General features: G+C 44.5%; 1 protein-coding gene across 2 annotated transcripts; it reads right to left on the bottom strand.

Annotated features, from left to right (window-relative positions):
* Positions 1 to 1,746: 1,746 nt before the first annotated feature.
* Positions 1,747 to 6,158, bottom strand: LOC133926840 (uncharacterized). Of its 2 annotated transcripts, XM_062372976.1 has the most exons (5): positions 5,780 to 6,153; positions 5,545 to 5,673; positions 5,063 to 5,100; positions 4,892 to 4,958; positions 1,747 to 2,248 (listed from the first exon to the last, which is right to left on the bottom strand). In XM_062372976.1, the coding sequence occupies exons 1-5, from the start codon at positions 6,011 to 6,013 to the stop codon at positions 1,886 to 1,888; spliced, it is 831 nt and encodes a 276-aa protein (XP_062228960.1). In that variant the 5' UTR covers positions 6,014 to 6,153; the 3' UTR covers positions 1,747 to 1,885. The 2 variants fall into 2 exon arrangements, with proteins under 2 accessions (XP_062228960.1, XP_062228961.1); XM_062372977.1 differs by lacking the exon at positions 5,545 to 5,673 and having other exon boundaries at positions 5,780 to 6,158.
* Positions 6,159 to 17,621: the final 11,463 nt, after the last annotated feature.

Genomic DNA, 17,621 nt, shown 5'->3' with positions numbered 1-17,621 from the left:
TTGAACACAGGCATCATATCGACAGTTGTAGCGCTACTTGCTACCTAGCGGTTTGCTAGAGGCCAGTGAATATGTTGGCAAATGCAGTGTGGTAGCTAGCAATCCCTAATTCTCCTAGATGGGGTCTAGAGGGCGGTAGGCAACTATATAAAAGTCGCCTGTTATGAGCGCCGATATATGACTTCAGTTGAAGATTGAATGGTTTTGAAGTTAAATAGAAGGATATAACAACAAAGACCAGCAATTGGGACCTGGTCTCATGGTGTTTTGAGATATAGAAGGTTAGCGAGCAGCGTGTCAAAAGAGCCCGGGAGTGGAGAGAAAATGGCGAGAAGGCCATATACCTATCTCACATGCATGTGACCATGAGGTAGAGATCCCCCCCCCCCCCCTCAAAACAACTATTGTCATGTTTAGAGAGTTACCTTTCTTTGATTCTTTTAAAATCCCGCCATTTTACCTTACTAGAGGCAATTTTACATATACCGGGATCAGATAATAACCAAAGGCCATTGGTTGATGTAACCGACCATTTTTCACCCAACTTAGTGTTCTCCAAAAATTCAAATTCATTTTTTGCATATACATCTTATCTTGGAGAAACCAAAATTCAAATACTTCGATAGAAGATGCAAACAGGGGTGGTGGAAAGACTAGATTTGACCTTTTTCTGATTTACTGGATGCGTATGAACGGTCATTTACCGTCAGTTTTCCGAACTTCAACCAGTAGAAATCTCACTCGACCATGGGGAAAATACAAAATATTTTCCTCTTCGGTTTTTTTTGCGCATTTGCAGTTTCGATTCTTTATACGACCGAAATAAACAGTCTTAGCTAATATGGAGACATGTTCCACAGTTTAGTATTTGCCATCACACACAATTTGAGTCTATGTGTCTATTGATCGATCCCTTCTGTCCGTCTTCCTCCTCGGGAGGCTTCAGACTATTTGTTTACTGGGACCGACGAATCGCGAATGAACTAATCTGCAGAAAGAAGGCAACGCCTGATGCGTTACGGTTCTTCCGCCATGCCATCACATCCCAAGCTATCAGTAGCAATCCAGGGTGCAAGCCATGATTATTTAACTCTCTCACCACGCGCATCAAAGTTCGTGCGTGCCTGGAGAAGATAAAAGTATATATGTTAACCTGTGTACCATCAGCAAGATTTTTTTCCTTTTAAAACTGAGAGTTCTATGGTTTGGCGTAGGCTCCTTGGTCCGTGAATGCTCTAGGGGTAGATGGATGCGTCATTAGCATGTGCTAGTGGCTCGACCACATTTTGGCCCCCTTCGATTTTGGTAGGCAGAGGAGCACTAGATGGAAGTCTTGTTTGGCTTCCTGTCCATATCTAGAGACGGTGTTGTCGCGTTTCCTCCCTAGTCCAAGAGATTTTCTTCGAGTGAAAACTCAATTTTGTTCTTCAGAATCGGCGACGACAGAACCTTTGCCTTAGAGGTATCATCTGGTAGTTATCTACCTTGTGTTTTCAAGGTTGATGGATTCGGTCTGACTGGCCACTCTAACCTAGTTTAGCTAGATAACTGATTAAATGTTTGGATCGTCCTCTACGATGCTCTAGATTTAGTTTAGTTAGGTAATTTGCTCATTACATTCATGATTTTTGCTCACTTTTTCTTAATTGACTAAGCAAGCCAACACGTCATATTTTTCTTCTTATTAATACAATATTTTTCTTCTTATTAATACAATATATAGCTTTCAAAAAAATGGAACAGAGAGGCTCAAACGTCATCTCAGTTCATATCATTTGATGAAAGGTTTTTCCTATTTAATCGTTGTAACAATGAATAATCACTTGTATTACAGTTGAAGTAACCAAATAGCAGACATGTGACTAAGAACGTAAAAATAGTGGCGTCACAGTGTCGCATATACGACTAAGCTTGCAACAAAGCCTAACAAGGCGCCGGCCGCGACCTGGAGCTCTGTGTGGCCAACAGATTCGCTCAACTGGGAACCCTCCTCTAGCTTCAGCTCCGCCAGTTCAGTTACCTCAGATTCTGAACCTGAACTCCGGAGCGCGCTCAACCTTGGAGATGCTGTCCCAGAACTGTGCCTCAGGGAGGGGCTCGCATTTGAACGGGACGAAGAAATCGCCTCCTCCGGAACTGAAACGAGCTCAGAAGCCATGTCCACCTCCGAATCCTGAAGTGCCTTCTCTCTAAGGACCAAGAACTTGTTCAGAACCTTTGCATGGTTACCAACCTCTCTTCTGACTCCCTATTGAAAACACCAAATGAATATATTTGAGCATTAACCCTTCAAGAAAGCGCACACCAGGGATATAATTCAAAACAAGGGTATCATATATTCCGATTGATCTTGTTAGTTTCTACACAACTGAACAGCTAACAAGGGGTTAGATAAATTCAACATGAAAGACAATTTAACATTGGTGAGAACAGCTACTAGCAATCTGTAGTGGTTCTTTAAACACACAAGTACTATTTGGACTGTCCCGCATCAAGCAGAGACGAATTGACCATTTTTAAAATCACTGATTCAAAATATGAAACAAAAATTTGATAGGCACCTGCAATGATCTCATAAAGCTAACATACTCAGGGCTCACACGATGTTGACAAAAATATACTAACCAAATAGAAGGGAAGGTAATGGCAAGCGCTGGTCTCAAATGTGAACAGAGGAAAAATAATGAAAAGGAAAAAGCCAAAGCCCAGACGTTATCCCTGAAAGTCATACTTCATGTAAGGGCACATCATAGTGCTCCATAGTGCAAACTCCACTGCAAACTGATATATCTTTGGGTAAGAATACATTATTTGCTAATGCTCAGGGTGCTGCACGCAAACATTGCCTATTCCACTTCAACATAGTAATATACTCCCTCCATATACAAATAACTATCAACTTTGAATAGTTAAACTTTCACAAGTGTATGTGAAAATACTTATAAGTATATAATATTCATATAATACATCTGAAAGCAAACCAAAAAAAACTTTTTCCATTTTACTTGACTAAATATTATAAAACCCATTGCTAGTGTTGAGATTGCACAAATTTTACAGGAAAAGGAGAAGAAAGACAGGGCATGTGATGTATGTACCAAAGGGAAAAGCTATGTAAAAATCTCACACCAATATCGTTTCTTTATTAAATTTTCTTGTATTTTCTTATAGTTCAAGATGTTCGTAATTCTTTATATCTAACATCCACATGAAGTGTTCTGGCTACATATATGATTATAGGAGAAAAGTGAACAGAAAAACTGTAATATAGTGATGTACGAATAGTACATATCACGATTAGCCAATTTTACATTCAGTAGAAATTTTGTGGATCTGCTAAAATAGCTTCAGTTGTGCGGTAGAAATGATAAAAATGAACCCCCCCCCCCCCCTAATATTCTCTTCATAATAGTAGGGATGAAATACAAAAGTCTCATTTTCCCGCTGCAAATAACAAAATTTCATCCATCAGAATGCAAGATAATCTGATTATCATCTTTAGTTTTGAAAATCATTTTTGCAGTTTTACCACATCATTCTGTTTTGCACGTCACATTGACAACCATGTAAAATCATACATTAACAGTATGATCAAGTTTGAGACTAAACTAGTCAGTAGAGAATGTAGTTAAGCTATGTTTGACAATACTAATGTATTTGTTTATAAGATATGCCCCTCCAACACCTTACTCAAGGCTCAAGCTTAGTTAAGCTAGATTTGTCGATACTATGATACTGATTTATAAGGTAGCTAGGTATCTCCAACACCTTACTCAAGGATCAAGCTTTGGGTGTTTTTGTGCGTGTGTGTGCACGCGCACGTGCGCGTGTTTGTTTAAACTGTTTCCGAAAAGGAGACAAATGATGATGCAGAAACATATTTTCCAGTTTTCAGTTTTTTTTTTAGGAAATGGAGCACATGCCCCCAACTTCCATTAAGGAATGCCATCAATCGATCCGTTTACTGAAATCATAATGAGAAACAGAGGTTTCCAGCTTTATTTCCTAACTGGTTCTTTTATGACATAAGAAATTTTGTGCCTAGACCATCAAAGCCACGATATTATTTTCTAACAAATAAAAGCTACAAAAAAGTTTGTGCAGTAGAATAAGATGGGCGATCATCAGAGGAAACTGTGAAAAGACTGATGCACATAATTGGGACACTTATATGATCAATAAGATGAGATTGAAAATTTTTGCAGACATACTAGACACTACAAAAGGCATAACAATAATAAATTCTACTGAACCTCATACTCCCTTGGGTAACTAAGAGTATTGATCAAATCTCTATATCAATTTACACAGGGTGGTAATAATAGAGTTTTTATTCTTCTTAGCGTTTCATGATAGTTATGTTCTAACCTAAATGAACTCTAAACAACAGCACTCAGCAATCATAATGGTTGTCGAAACAACCTGCTGACGCTAGGGACATTTGGACTTGGACGTTTGTGAGTTGTTTATATTGTTACACCCAATATATCTTGAAAATCATTTGCTTACTTAAGATCAATGTCTTTGCCTCGTTCGGAGCTTCAGGTTCAATCTAAAGAGTACAAAATACATTAACTACAAGATAACCTGATTGCGACAAAGATTGAGGTAACAAACAAGCAAACAGTGTCCAACTGCATGATCTATCCATGTAACAGGGCCTAATGAAATACGGCATTGGTGACGATTGACAAGGGACAAGAAGGAATACAGGACATGCAAGCATGCGGCTGATAAGAAGGCAGAATGTATGAGAAAATCTGGCAGCTAAGGAGAGAGATTAACTTGCAATCACAGATTTGTTTATTGGTTACAATTTATCCCTTCAGATAGTGGTACTTCCTGGCAATTAGTGCAGGAATAAAAAACAATCCTAAACAATTCAGCATACCTGAGCATCATACATTACAATCGCTGCAAACACCACTGACATCCCGAATATGGAGTCTGCAAACCCCCTGCACACTAAACCCAATAATCAAGAAAAACAAGAACAAGCACTCTAGGGATAAAACAAGCAGAAACAAGCAAGTTCTGAACCACTGATATTCAAGAAACTAACCTTTCTAGCCCAAGCGAAGTAGCCACTGCCACAACACCCTACAAGACAGGAGAAGGACATTTAGAGCTTTGAACCATTACCATTTGAAGTGTCAATAGCAACGACAGTTGCTTTACCTCAAAAAGGTAAGACTAAAATAGAATTGCATTACTCTAAAATAAAGAATAATATTTTCATATAATGCCTTATAGCAGTTCTTCTTCGACCAACTATAGACAATCGTATACGTTTCAAGTCACTCAGGATTCGTTGTATTTCAGAAATCCCCATTGACCAATCTGATTTCTAGATAACATGGCCATATGTTAATTTTCATTGCGAGGAATAACAAGAACAATTTAATAGGCATGCTAAACATCTCCCCTGTACTACCTCATCAACAGCACGATATACCAACAGTCGCAAGCAGGCCTAGGATTATCCAAAAGGCGGGGAGTAACGAAGAAAATGAAGAAAGTAATGGTGAGGGATGATCATCTCACAGCAGAGTGGGTGGAGGGCATCCCTCCGGACCGGAAGACGGTCCTTAGGTCAAGGAGGCGGCCGCTCCCCGAAGTGAACGGCTTGGACAGCTGCCCGATCGCGGTCGCCGCGGTCGCCGCAATCAAAACCTTACCTCAAACCAACCAAGAACCGGTCACTACAGCAGAAAAACGGAGAGAAGAAGCCGGCGAACGATAAACTGGCTGGGTACCAACCACCAAGTCAGGCACCAACCTTGTTGCGCGCGAGCTCGGCGATCTGGTCCGGGCCGAGGTGGAGGGAGGACGCGGCCGTGACGAACCGGCGGCGCGCTCTGCGCCTGGGAGGGTGCCAAGAAGAGGAGAGGGCAGACGCTCTCGTTCTTGGGGAGGAGGTGGGAGGAGGCGGGCGGCGAGGGAAGCAGGAGGAGGTGGAGGCAGGCGGGCGGCGAGGGAAGCAGGAGAAGGAAGAAGAGAAGGGTTGGGCCATGGCCGTGAGGTCGACGTGGCGGGCTGGCTGCCTGGCCTGCGTAGCCTGACCCAGTTCCCTCCTGCTCTGCTCCGGAAATGGCTCTCCTCTGACCCAGTTCCTTTGTCACGGTCTTGCTTCTTGGGAGAAGCCAAGGATTTGGATTTTGGAATCACAGGATTGCAGCTAACCATAGTGATCGCCAACTGCCAAGATATATTTAGACATGTAGAGTAAGCAATAAAGATTGATTCAAACCATAACATCCCTGAAGTGGTATTGTTTCGGAATAAGAGATTAGTTATGCTATTATTTTTCTTATGATTATTGTACTGTTTACCATTTATTTTGTTTATTATGACTATTGTATTATCTGTTAAACGTCATCTCAGATACTGTTTTACCGATACTGTTTTACCTTAATATAGTACATCTCTGGATTTTTTCTTTTTTTAATTATTCACCACATCATCATATTAGTCTCAATAATACAATATTTCATGCTCCTCATTCGGTAAAGCAGAAAAATACAATTTCTATTTTCCTCGTACCTACTACATATTACTCTCTTCCATACCGATCTATTAGTGTAGTTGCTTTTTCTAAGAAATGGATTTCGGAGGAGTAAAAGTTTTTCCAGAGCCTTGTCAATTGGGGCCTGAGTTGAGCAGTCTCGGAATAATACAATCCCTTGTATCGTATCAATTTGCGAAGAACTAGAACAAGTATATCTTACTGAGTGATGATATTCTTTGCCAACTTTGTGTCGGTTGGTGTTGTTTGCAAACTTACTGAGAAAAGACCACCTCCAGTTGAATTTCAAGAATGAGTCGTCGTGCTATAACATGTTTGCTTCATTCCGCAATTGAGAAGTAATAAATTGGTCATGGATTGTATATGGATGAAATCGCTAATGCACCTCACGTACCAAGCTTCAGCCGTTTTGGACTCAGATTGCTTCTCAGTATTTGTGGACACAAATGCGGTGATGTGATAAGATCCTGCACCTGTAACGAGGAATCACTACATCCACGCATGAATTTCAAAGCTTTTCCTTTTCTCATACTTAAAACACCCCTAATAGATGTATCGTCAGCCTTTTGTTTTGCCTGCTCTTTCATCCGCTTATCATCCGTGTCCACTGGGAGGACCTGCAGCAAGAGCTCGCGCGCCTCTAGAGCCTCTCAGGTGCACCTCGCCGCCGTCAGGGACCGCCACCGCGCGCCTCGAGTCCTGGTCTTGCGCTTTCTTTCTTCCTTTGTTATTTCTCCCGCTGCAACCTATGGATAGAAAACTAGTTAACTACTAATTTCTATTAGCTATCATCGTCATTGGATGACCTAGTTTTACTATGAGATTGATGCTTATTTAGCTTCATATTATTTCAAAAGTGTTTGTGTTTTTGGATAAATCAACACTTACTCTTTTTACATCGTATCTAATGTTCGCGCATGCGCCATATGCAATGTCTGGAGAACAGAAAAAGGAATACACACATCCTACAATATCAACTTTACTTTTTTACTCATCGGATTTACTTGTGACAGACACCGTTGTAATTATCTTATAACTATAGTTTACGATGGGTCAAAGCCCAAAAAGGGACAGCTTTATATAAGTTTTGAACGACCTGCTAATCAATTTTCTCAAAAATACATTAAAATGAAGAAGATCAAATTAGAATTAGTGAGAATCTCCATGATAACAGAACAGCAACCACAAGATAACCGCTCCATAGAGAAAGCAATTTTGGAGAAGTGAAAGGAGGTGAATTAGGTTCTAAAACTTTTTAAAAATTCTATAAACTAGTAGCAACAAATTAAATAAGCTTAGCCTAAATGTGCTCTAGTTTCTAGGTGTGACTATCTAGCGCACAAAGTTTTGCAACACAGTTTCATTCCTAGTATAGCATGACAATTTTACAAATGTAAATGCGAAAGACTAAATTGCTAAAATCAAATGCTAAAAAGTAAATGCTCAAATATAAAGAGAGGGGCAGAATGCTCATTTATTTCCTAAGATATCGAAGATTTGGTGCTTTCCACTTGTCCTCGTTGGAGCACCCGTGCAAAGAGTGTAGCTGCACTAGTCCTCTAAGTGGCAGTCCTTCACTTGAGAACCATGAACTCTAAACTGGCACGTCATTATCTTGGGGCTACAACATATCATCACCATAAAGCTCACTAAAATCACACGCCATCAAGCCATCTAGATAACACCAATCACCAAGACTAACAAATCAAATAACTAACTTGAGTTAATATAAACCAAAGAGATGTATGAATGCACACTAGCTTCTCCTAACACTAATGATGTAAATAAGCACATCAACAAGCCAAGAGGACCATAAGCAGGCATGTGAGGGGTATTTATATCTCCAAAGGCCAACTAGTCGTTATGCCTCGACCTCGACGTGCAGAAATTCTAGGCACCGTACAATACAGTGACCACCACCATACAATACGAGAATCTCACCATATAGTATGACCGTTGAAGAATCCAACAGGCCAAAAGCTAGTTGTTACTGTTCCATACAAGTCACCGTACAATATAATGACCCATCATACAATACGGTGATTGGATCGATAGTATAATACATTGACTTTGAGCTTCGCCAACCAGTGCACATGCTCTCTGTATAGCAGTACGACAATGACCCGTCATACAATACGGTGATCATCGTACAATACGATCACTGTTGGACCGTACAATACAATGAATGAAGCTTCAACATCCTGAAAACAACCTCTCTATATATCTATACGATACCCACCGTACAATACAATCATTGCTTAACCATACCGTATGACGACTTTACCATACTGTATGATGACATCACCATAATGTATGGTGACTGCACAGAAAACAGGGCTTCGTCCATTTTGATCCAAACTTGACCCCATCTTCCTTCTTCACTTCCTTGGGATTCTTCTAAGATACCTAACGTGATAATCAACTAGTGTGCATTACAAACACCTCTCTAGTCTAAATTAGATCAAACTACTATTCTCAACCCGTTTATAGTACGGCCAAAAGAAAATAAATAATCATGTCTACTCCTAAGTGTCAACTTTAACTTCCTATGACACTTAGAGCTAAATAATCCTTAATCTTCGCGTTTATCTTTTGACAAACACTATGAACACCAATATCAGAGCCAATAAGAACCAAGAATCATCACCATGACCTAACTTTCAATGATAATTCATAGAACAAGTTAGTCATGATGATTATGTTGTCATAATCACCAAAATTTGAATCAGCGGCCTAGATGCTTACAGGAAGCATGGAAAGGCGCTATGACCTATTTAACTAATTAGTTCTAAAGCTACTTTGTGGGACATGAAATCTGAAATGGAGTATAGAACTGATTCTAATGCCAAATCAAGAAACTCTAAACATGATTCTAATGGGGCAAAAAAAAAGAAAATCAAGGAGTTTTACATTTGGGGATCGAGAAAACAATGGTAAACAGTGCACTCGAAAGACCTAGGGGCGTTTCGTTGGGTCAAGAAATTTGCCCCGGCCTGGAGCAACCCTGGAAGCTGCCTGCAAATGTTTGGTCGTGTCCCAGGCGCAGGAGTCCGAAAGTGGTGGCCTGGCTTCGGAACAGCGCGGCCGCATGCCACTCTTGGTCCCACAGGAACCGTTTTTTTCAGTTCAAGAAAAGCAAGCACCGGACTTGAGCTTTGAACTCATCTCCTCTTTCATTCTTTGTATATATTTTTTTCTTTTTGGATAGTTGTGGTAATAGTAAAATATGAAATTTTATTGATAATTGGTGTAACTTCTTTTGTTCGCAAGGATATAGTTGGTTTAACTGATCGGAGCTAAAAGTTTTTTAATGAATTTCTATTAATTTTTGGGCCAGATTATAATCTTATTAACAGAGGAAAAGAACAATCTAAGTGAGCTAGATTATAACAGCGCATATTAATCATACGTAGATATTATAAGACACATTTATGGTGTGCATTGTCTCATTAGCATTCTCAGACAACACTTTTTGCCGGAGAGATTGTCCGGGGCTCCAACTGTTGGGGATGATCTCCCGCCTCATTTTTTGGAGGATAGCTCGAAGTCTACTGGAAAGATCACATGCTTGTCACTACATGTTCGTTTCAGGAACTGCATCTAAAGGTTGCGAAGATTGCGAAGCTCCATCGGTCGAAGGGTGTAGGTGTGCCCGCAGTCTCGTTTTCCTGTGCCGGCGAAGACGGTGGCGAGCCTTCAACCGAAGGGCGAAGTCCGTGCCAGCGGTCCTGATTGACCGCGGCGGGCGAAGATAGCAGCCGGTCTTCGCTCAGAAGCTGAAGGCCATCCCGCGGACGACGGAATGGAGAAGACTTCAGCGGATCTTCGGAGCCGAAGATCACGACTGGATAGTGGGGCCCGCTTTGGTAGCTCAGGGCAGAGTTGTAATTATGTAAATATGCTTAATTGTACCATAATGCCCCCGAATATTCCGAGAATATAGCGGGTAAAGGGGTAGGACTTGTAAACCACGCCTGGAGTGATCAAGTACGGGCTATAAATAGGACCATACTGTATCCGAAAGATCGATCGAAAAACTGTTCCACCCCAAACACGTGTCACCCCAAGGACCCTTCAGCATTTCCGTAAGCGAAGGTCCACATTGTCTGGGATTTCGGTCCCAACAGTTGGCGCCGTCCGCGGGGATCGAACACTTCGACGCCATGCCACCTAAGAAGAAGACGAAGCCAACCGGAACAGTGGAGGCGTTGCCAAAACCTTTGGACATACATGGAATGCGGACAACCTTCACAAGTTCTACGCCTGACAGCGATGGCGGCCAAAATGAAGCTTGTGTAATTTTTCTTTTCATATAATCAAATTGTATGGGAAATGCACTCTTTTCCTCACAGGGGACCCCTTCGTTAGGGGGTGAGGTTTTTAATGAGGTAGGAACCCTTGTAAATATCGATATAGTAGAAGTACCCCCAGAAAATATTGCTTGTTCTGAATATTGGTAACTTGTCGTCGAAGTGCGCCAGCCTAAGAGCAGGGTGACACACCAATCGACGAGTGAAGGGCCGCAAGTATACGGCACAACTAGAGGTGTGAAGTGTCAACGAAAAAGACGTACACTTTTGACCTTAAGAAAAAATAAATATATATATATATATATATATATATATATAAGAAGCCGAAGTGTCGCTCGACCTAAGAAAAGGCGACGAACTTCGAGCTAAAGTCGGGGGCTAAGAGTGCCTGCCCCCGCACCGAAGGAAGAACAAACCTTCGGAAGAGAAGCCGAAGTGTCGCTCGACCTAAGAAAAGGCGATGAACTTCGAGCTAAAGTCGGGGGCTAAGAGTGCCTGCCCCCGCACCGTAGGAAAAATAAACCTTTGGAAGAGAAGCTGAAGTGTCACTCGACCTAAGAAAAGGTGACGAACTTCGAGCTAAAGTCGGGGGCTAAGAGTGCATGCCCCCGCACCGAAGGAAAAACAAACCTTCGAAAGAGAAGTCGAAATGTCGCTTGACCTAAGAAAAGGCGACGAACTTCGAGCTAAAGTCGGGGGCTAAGACTGCCTGCCCCCGCACTGAAGCAAAAACAAACCTTCAGAAGAGAAGCCGAAGTGTCGCGTGACTTAAGAGAAGGAGACGCACTTCGAGGTAAAAAGTCGAGGGCTAAGAGTGCCTGCCCCCGCACCAAAAGAAAAACGAACCCTCAAACAAAAAATTGTCCTAAGAGCTCCCGCTCTCGAACAAAGACAATAAATTTCTATCAACCGAAGATACCTGCGACCAAAAATCAGGGGGGGGGGCGACGTTCTCGAAAAAGTAGTTCTCTGGCAGTCGCAGGTAGCTGCGGTGAAAAATTGGGGGAACGGCGTTATCCAATATTAAAAATTCATCGTTGCCGAAGCGACACCCCAGATGAATAAACGAGAATATCATTCGCCGAAGAAGACTTCGCTCGAGTAAGCGACAAGGCGTTCCTAACATCCGAAAACATTGCGAAACGCCAATATGTTACTTCAAGCGCGATGCCGCCGAAGTAAGTGCCCAAAAAAGCAAAGTAATAATATTGTAAATGCAACCTTTATTCTGCAAAGCGGTCAACATCAGGATCAATAAAATCCTTATACCATCGACTAAAAGCAAACTGAAAGGCTATGCCTTCACTTGCATGAAAATGCATGGTTGGGGCCAAAGGGGACCCAGCATGAGTCGAAGCCGACGGAGGTGCTCGAAGATCATCTTCACCTTTGGTGTGTTCAACTAGTTGCGAAGAGGGACCGTGGCGATAGCAAAGCTACGGCTGGCGAAGTGGGAGCTCGTCGTTGTCTTTGGGCTCAATCTTCGGCTCAAGGAGCATAGGCGGACCCTCGACGTCTCCGCGTGTAGTACGGCGCCGGTTGCGCTCAGCTCGGCGGTTAACTAATGTCGAATGGCTAAAAGATTTCCAAAACGCTTTGGTCCTAGTATTCATGGCATCATACGCCTTACACTTTGCATGCCAGTACCGCTCAAACTCAACATCGGGATGACGGCGGCGAAATGATCCCAGCAAGACTAAGACACAAAAAAATTGTCCCTCATCATGGTAACGGGGACAGCCTCTTCGGCTACCTGCGCAGTGTCCGAAGGGAGGACCTGCGCAGGGAGCGCAACAAGTCAAGAACATTTCGTAGCAAATATAATATATATTACATCGTCAATGTATAATACATCGCCCCATCATATAAGGAGAACTCAAAACAAAATGACACTTTGCGTTGAATCATCCCACCTTTCCAGTTTCTTCGGCCGCCGCGGTTGTAGCTTTAGATGAGGGATCATCCCTCGCCTTTGCCTGCAAAAGAAATATTTCATAAAAAAAGTGCACGACCAAAAAGACAACAAAACCAATAATATGAAGCAACATACTCGTTGGCGGTTCATCTCCGCCTCTCGGAGGGCGAGCTTGCGACCGTGTTTGCACCAATAATTGGTGGTAAACGATCGGGCAGTGGTCTTCAACACCCTCGTGACGGCCGAAGTTGACATGTCCGCCGGGTACCGAAAGGTAGACTTTTGAAGCACAGTATGATGGTCGCAACCCGTCATTTCAATTGACTGTAGCCCGTCATTTCAATTGACTGGACAAGACTCCGGGCGGCAACCATCGCGCAGAAGTCACCATAAAGCTGAGTGGATGGGAGAAGGCTCCCGCTGGTTTCACTGATCCAACTTATAAGTCCACCCAGCCCGACAAGGTCGAGTGTTGGGGGCGTCGCCGATGCACCAATACCTTTGAAGGTATTGCTAATAGTTTCGCACGTAGCGACAGCCTTCGGCTCAAGCTCCCCAAGCGTGTTCAAAGCATCTTTGGAGAGAGCCTTCACCTCGCTCAACTCTCCTTGTAGCTGTTGTGTCTTGGCGCTCTCTGAGGCGCAAAGCGCTTGCAGGTCACATACTTGCGCTTCAGAGGATTGCAGGTTTTGGCGCAAGCATTTCACTTCCTCTTCGGCCACTTGTTTCTCCAAGCGAAGGGCGCTAAGTTCCTTCTCAAGTTGTTCCAAGCGTGACTCATCTTCCCTCGCTCAGCGCGAAAACTCACGCTTCTGGCCTTCGGCTTTCTCAACACACTTCCACATCATATCAATTTGCGCGTTTGCACTCCAGGCACGGGCTTCAGAATTCTCTGCCTGCTTGCGCTGAGCCTGTGATATAAGCAAAGCCTGGGATGTCACATGGATATGAGCAATTAACATAAGGACAAAATAATAATAATGATAATAATAGAACATACTGGTATACCTTCGCAATTGCCACATCAGAAGCATCGAAAAGTTCGCTGACGGGCTTCCGGGTGAGCGAAATTTCAAGCTTGGAGAGGACGAAGGTACTAAAAATTTTCTTCGCGTCATTGACCTCCTTGGTGCTTGGTTCAAAGGAGGAAGCCTTGAACGCCTCGAACGCTATGGCCTTTGCGTCAAGTAGCCCGTCGTGGCCCATCAACCCTTTTCCACCACGGTGGGGTGCGCTTGGAGTTGACGCCTCAATCCTGGAGGAGGAACTCGAAGGCGACGACGACGAAGAATAGGCTACCACTTCAATATTTTCGGCTCCTTCGATCTCGGTTTCCCGGGTGGTAGCCTCAAGGATGGTTCCTGTCTCTGGTAACTCCTCGTCGTCTCTCAAAATCAGCGTGGGAAGGTCCACGCGAGAGCAAAATCCTGACTTCGGAGGCCGGGGCTCCTGGGTGCCTTCTGGAGTTTCTCGCCTTGGCACATCGCGCAGCGCAGCCGAACCCTCCGGAGACATTTCCTCGCGGGCAACATCGGAGGCAACTTCACGTGGCCTTTTTTCGAAGGGCAAGCGCCTTCTTTTTCTGGCCACCCTGCAGCGATTGCTTGGACTGTTTTCTTTTCTTCAGGGGGCCCGCGGGAACCTCTTCGTCGGCATCTTCTGCCGGGGAGCTATCTCTGGTACCCTGCAGCAGTGCGCAAGCCTTTGGCCTTTGCCAGTAAGAAAGTTCCCTGTATTCCAAGACTTGATTGAGTCTTCGAACGAGGCCTTGTTTGGCACATAGCTGGGCTTCGCCCGGTGTAAATTTGCCAACAACCATTATAGCTTTGGCCTCGACTTCGGACACCAACAAATCTGAAAAAGATCAATACACGTAAGCAAGTGCCGTCGAAGTTAATAAATATATATATAGATGTTTTAAAGGCAGAAAATGGTATACCCGTGAAGCCATGCACGGAAGGACGAGGTCGTCAAAGCCCCTCGGGCCCCTTCTCCCCAAACTCCGGGATACTCCAATCCCGGCTAAGGGGCCACATTCTAGCAGTTATAAATTCCTCTACCAGGTCGCGGGTGGATAGATATTTCGCGCACCTAGTGAAGGCTTCGAGAGCTGTTTGTTGGGATGTTTTCAAGTGCACATCTGGCGCGTGGTTTCCCTTAACTTCCTCACATTTTGAGACAAGAAACTCTTCGGTATCCACCTTGTGGTAGAAACACCACTGAGTCCGGTCGCTCAGCCATTTGTTCTTGTATACGACGACGGGCGTGGATAACCCAGCGCGGTACGCGAAGTTCAAACAACCGTAATACACCTCGCTCTGGATGCCCCGGGCGAAGACCGGTTTTGGCTGGTGATGAAGATGATGAGCAGCAGCGAAGGCCCTCGCGGATGCCTTCGCTCCCTCTGACCGAGCAGCCCATACGAAAAACCCCATTCTCACTATGGCATTGGGCGTGAGCTGGTGAAGATAAACTTCGAACAACTTTAGCACTCTAACAACCATGTCATCACATGGCAAGCGAAGACCTGCTCAGAAATAATGAACGAATACAACTGCTTCGTCGTCAGCGGGCTCCGGTATCTCCTGATTGCCGGGGAGCTGAACTTTGGAAACATTGTTAATAAATCCCTCCTTCATGAGGCTGGCCAACACTTCGTCATCTACCTTAGACTGCCCAATATAGTATGTCTTCGGGCGAGAAGACCTGACCTTCGGTGCCATTTGGATTAACAGGGAAGCTTTGAACAGGGAAGGATGCGGAGAGCTGCAAGGGGTTTCATCCGAGAAGGGCTCAGAGGACTGTCAGAGGCTTCATACGAGAGCGAAAGCTTCAGCAAAGGTGCGGTAAAAACAAGTGAACATGAGGCGGTATTTATAGCAAAGGGGCCGACGGTTAAAACGGCGCGCATCGAAACTTGAACCGACGAGGAAAATGACGCTTCGATGTACATCGAGGGCATTAAATGCATGTCAACAATACAATTACCCAGGGCCGCATGGTCATGCTAGAAAAAAAAAAGGCAATTTGAACGAAGTGCATCCGCCACAGTAGACTTCGACATGCCAAAGGGGACGGTGTTGAGATGCATCTTAAAGACTACATGTTCGGCCCATCGAAGATAAACCTTACCAGTAGGGGGCTACTGTTGGGGATGATCTCCCGCCCCCCTCTTCAGAGGATAGCTCGAAGTCTACTGGAAAGACCACATGCTTGTCACTACATGTTCGTTTCAGGAACTGCATCTGAAGGTTACGAAGATTGCGAAGCTCCATCGGTTGAAGGGTGTAGGCATGCCCGTAGTCTCGTTTTCCCGTGCCAGTGAAGACGGTGGCGAAGGTAGCAGCCAGTCTTTGCTCAGAAGCGGAAGGCCATCCCGCGGACGACGGAATGGAGAAGACTTCGGCGGATCTTCGGAGCCGAATATCACGACTGGATAGTGGGCCCGCTTTGGTCGCTCGGGGCAGAGTTGTAATTATGTTAATATGCTTAATTGTACCATAATGCCCCTGAATATTCCGAGAATGTAACGGGTAAAGGGGTAGGACCTGTAAACCACACCTGGAGTGGTCAAGTACGGGCTAGAAATAGGGCCATATTGTACCCGGAAGATTGATCGAAAAACTGTTCCACCCCAAACACGTGTCACCCCGAGGACCCTTCGGTATTTCCGTAAGCGAAGGTCCATATTATCTGGGATTTCGATCCCAACACCAACCAAACAGGGCCGTAGAATCACTTATCTCATTCTATGGACACATTGCCGTACCATAAAAGATAACCAAAAGAAGGGGAGAAACGTGCCAAGAAAAGAGTTTCAGAATTTAGAATGAGCAAATATTTAGTGGCTATCTGTATAGTCAACTTGCTTGCACGGCAGTAGGACAGCCAAAGCCTTTGAAGCAGACGAAGAAGAGTCAGGCAACTCCGTATGCCACACTGTACTTTACCAACTAGTGCCTCATATGCTTTTCATGCTTGCTATCTAACGTTAATAAAGAGAATCCTCGATTTACCCAAAAAAAGTTCCGCAATTTGCCACCGTATAAGTTCGTTTCCCTCCTATTTTATTCTACATGCTATCGCGGTCAGTTGGGCATGATATATTTTTGGTAAATGGCCGTAATACCATTTTATTTGGCCATACCTTCCCATCTCATCGCCACCTCAGGCTGGCTGCGCCCACCATTGACCCATCTCCCCAGCCGCGCCCACCATTGACCCATCTCCCCAGCTGCCTCACGTCATGGCGCCTCATCGCATCCAGCCGCCACCACTGGTGTGCCGCGCCCGCCGCACATTCCCGTCGCCGGCGCTCTCCCCCTCCCGCCCAGCCGGGTCACCCGATGGTTTATGCACCTCCCATGGAGCGCAAGGAGGCGCAGTGCGGGGCTGAGCAGCGGGGTGGGGAAGGCCTCCACCGCATGCGCCTGCTAACGCTGGACTTCTTTGCGGTGACAAACGCCAACACCACCTCCTCCTCTACTCTGTTGGACGGATTTGCGTTTCCTAGCGGCCGCGGCGGAGGCCGCCAGTGTGTGCGGCGAAAAGCATGCATGGCGGCCGGCGAGCGTGGAATTGACGACGAACGCGATACAATTGTGAGTGCCTGAATGGGGAAGGAGAAAAGATTGTCGGTGGTTTCTTGTGCGAGGTGAATTGAAACAGGGGGCATAATAATCTTTTACAGCACCTAACTGATGGTCCTGAACCGAAATTTCCATTTCCATGGTACGGAGGGAATTAGACTTATTCCGTGCCGAAATGAACTATAGAGGTCGATCTCTGCAAGCTCTGCAACAGCAATACGGCATGCGTGAGTTCAACCGTTCAATTAAGCAACCAAAACTAACTGTTAACAAACAACTCG

Source organism: Phragmites australis, chromosome 8, assembly GCF_958298935.1.
Source record: "Phragmites australis chromosome 8, lpPhrAust1.1, whole genome shotgun sequence".
NCBI lineage: Eukaryota > Viridiplantae > Streptophyta > Magnoliopsida > Poales > Poaceae > Phragmites > Phragmites australis.
This window is presented reverse-complemented; position numbering and strand designations above follow the sequence as displayed.

Bases quoted from the DNA above. Each gene is read 5' to 3' on its own strand.
- LOC133926840 (XM_062372976.1), bottom strand. From the start codon at position 6,013: ATGGCCCAACCCTTCTCTTCTTCCTTCTCCTGCTTCCCTCGCCGCCCG. The intron at 5,101-5,544 runs GTGAGATGATCA...CCTGTCTTGTAG, and splicing joins TGCCCTCCACCCACTCTGCT to GGTGTTGTGGCAGTGGCTAC. The intron at 4,959-5,062 runs GTTAGTTTCTTG...TTTAGTGTGCAG, and splicing joins ACTTCGCTTGGGCTAGAAAG to GGGGTTTGCAGACTCCATAT.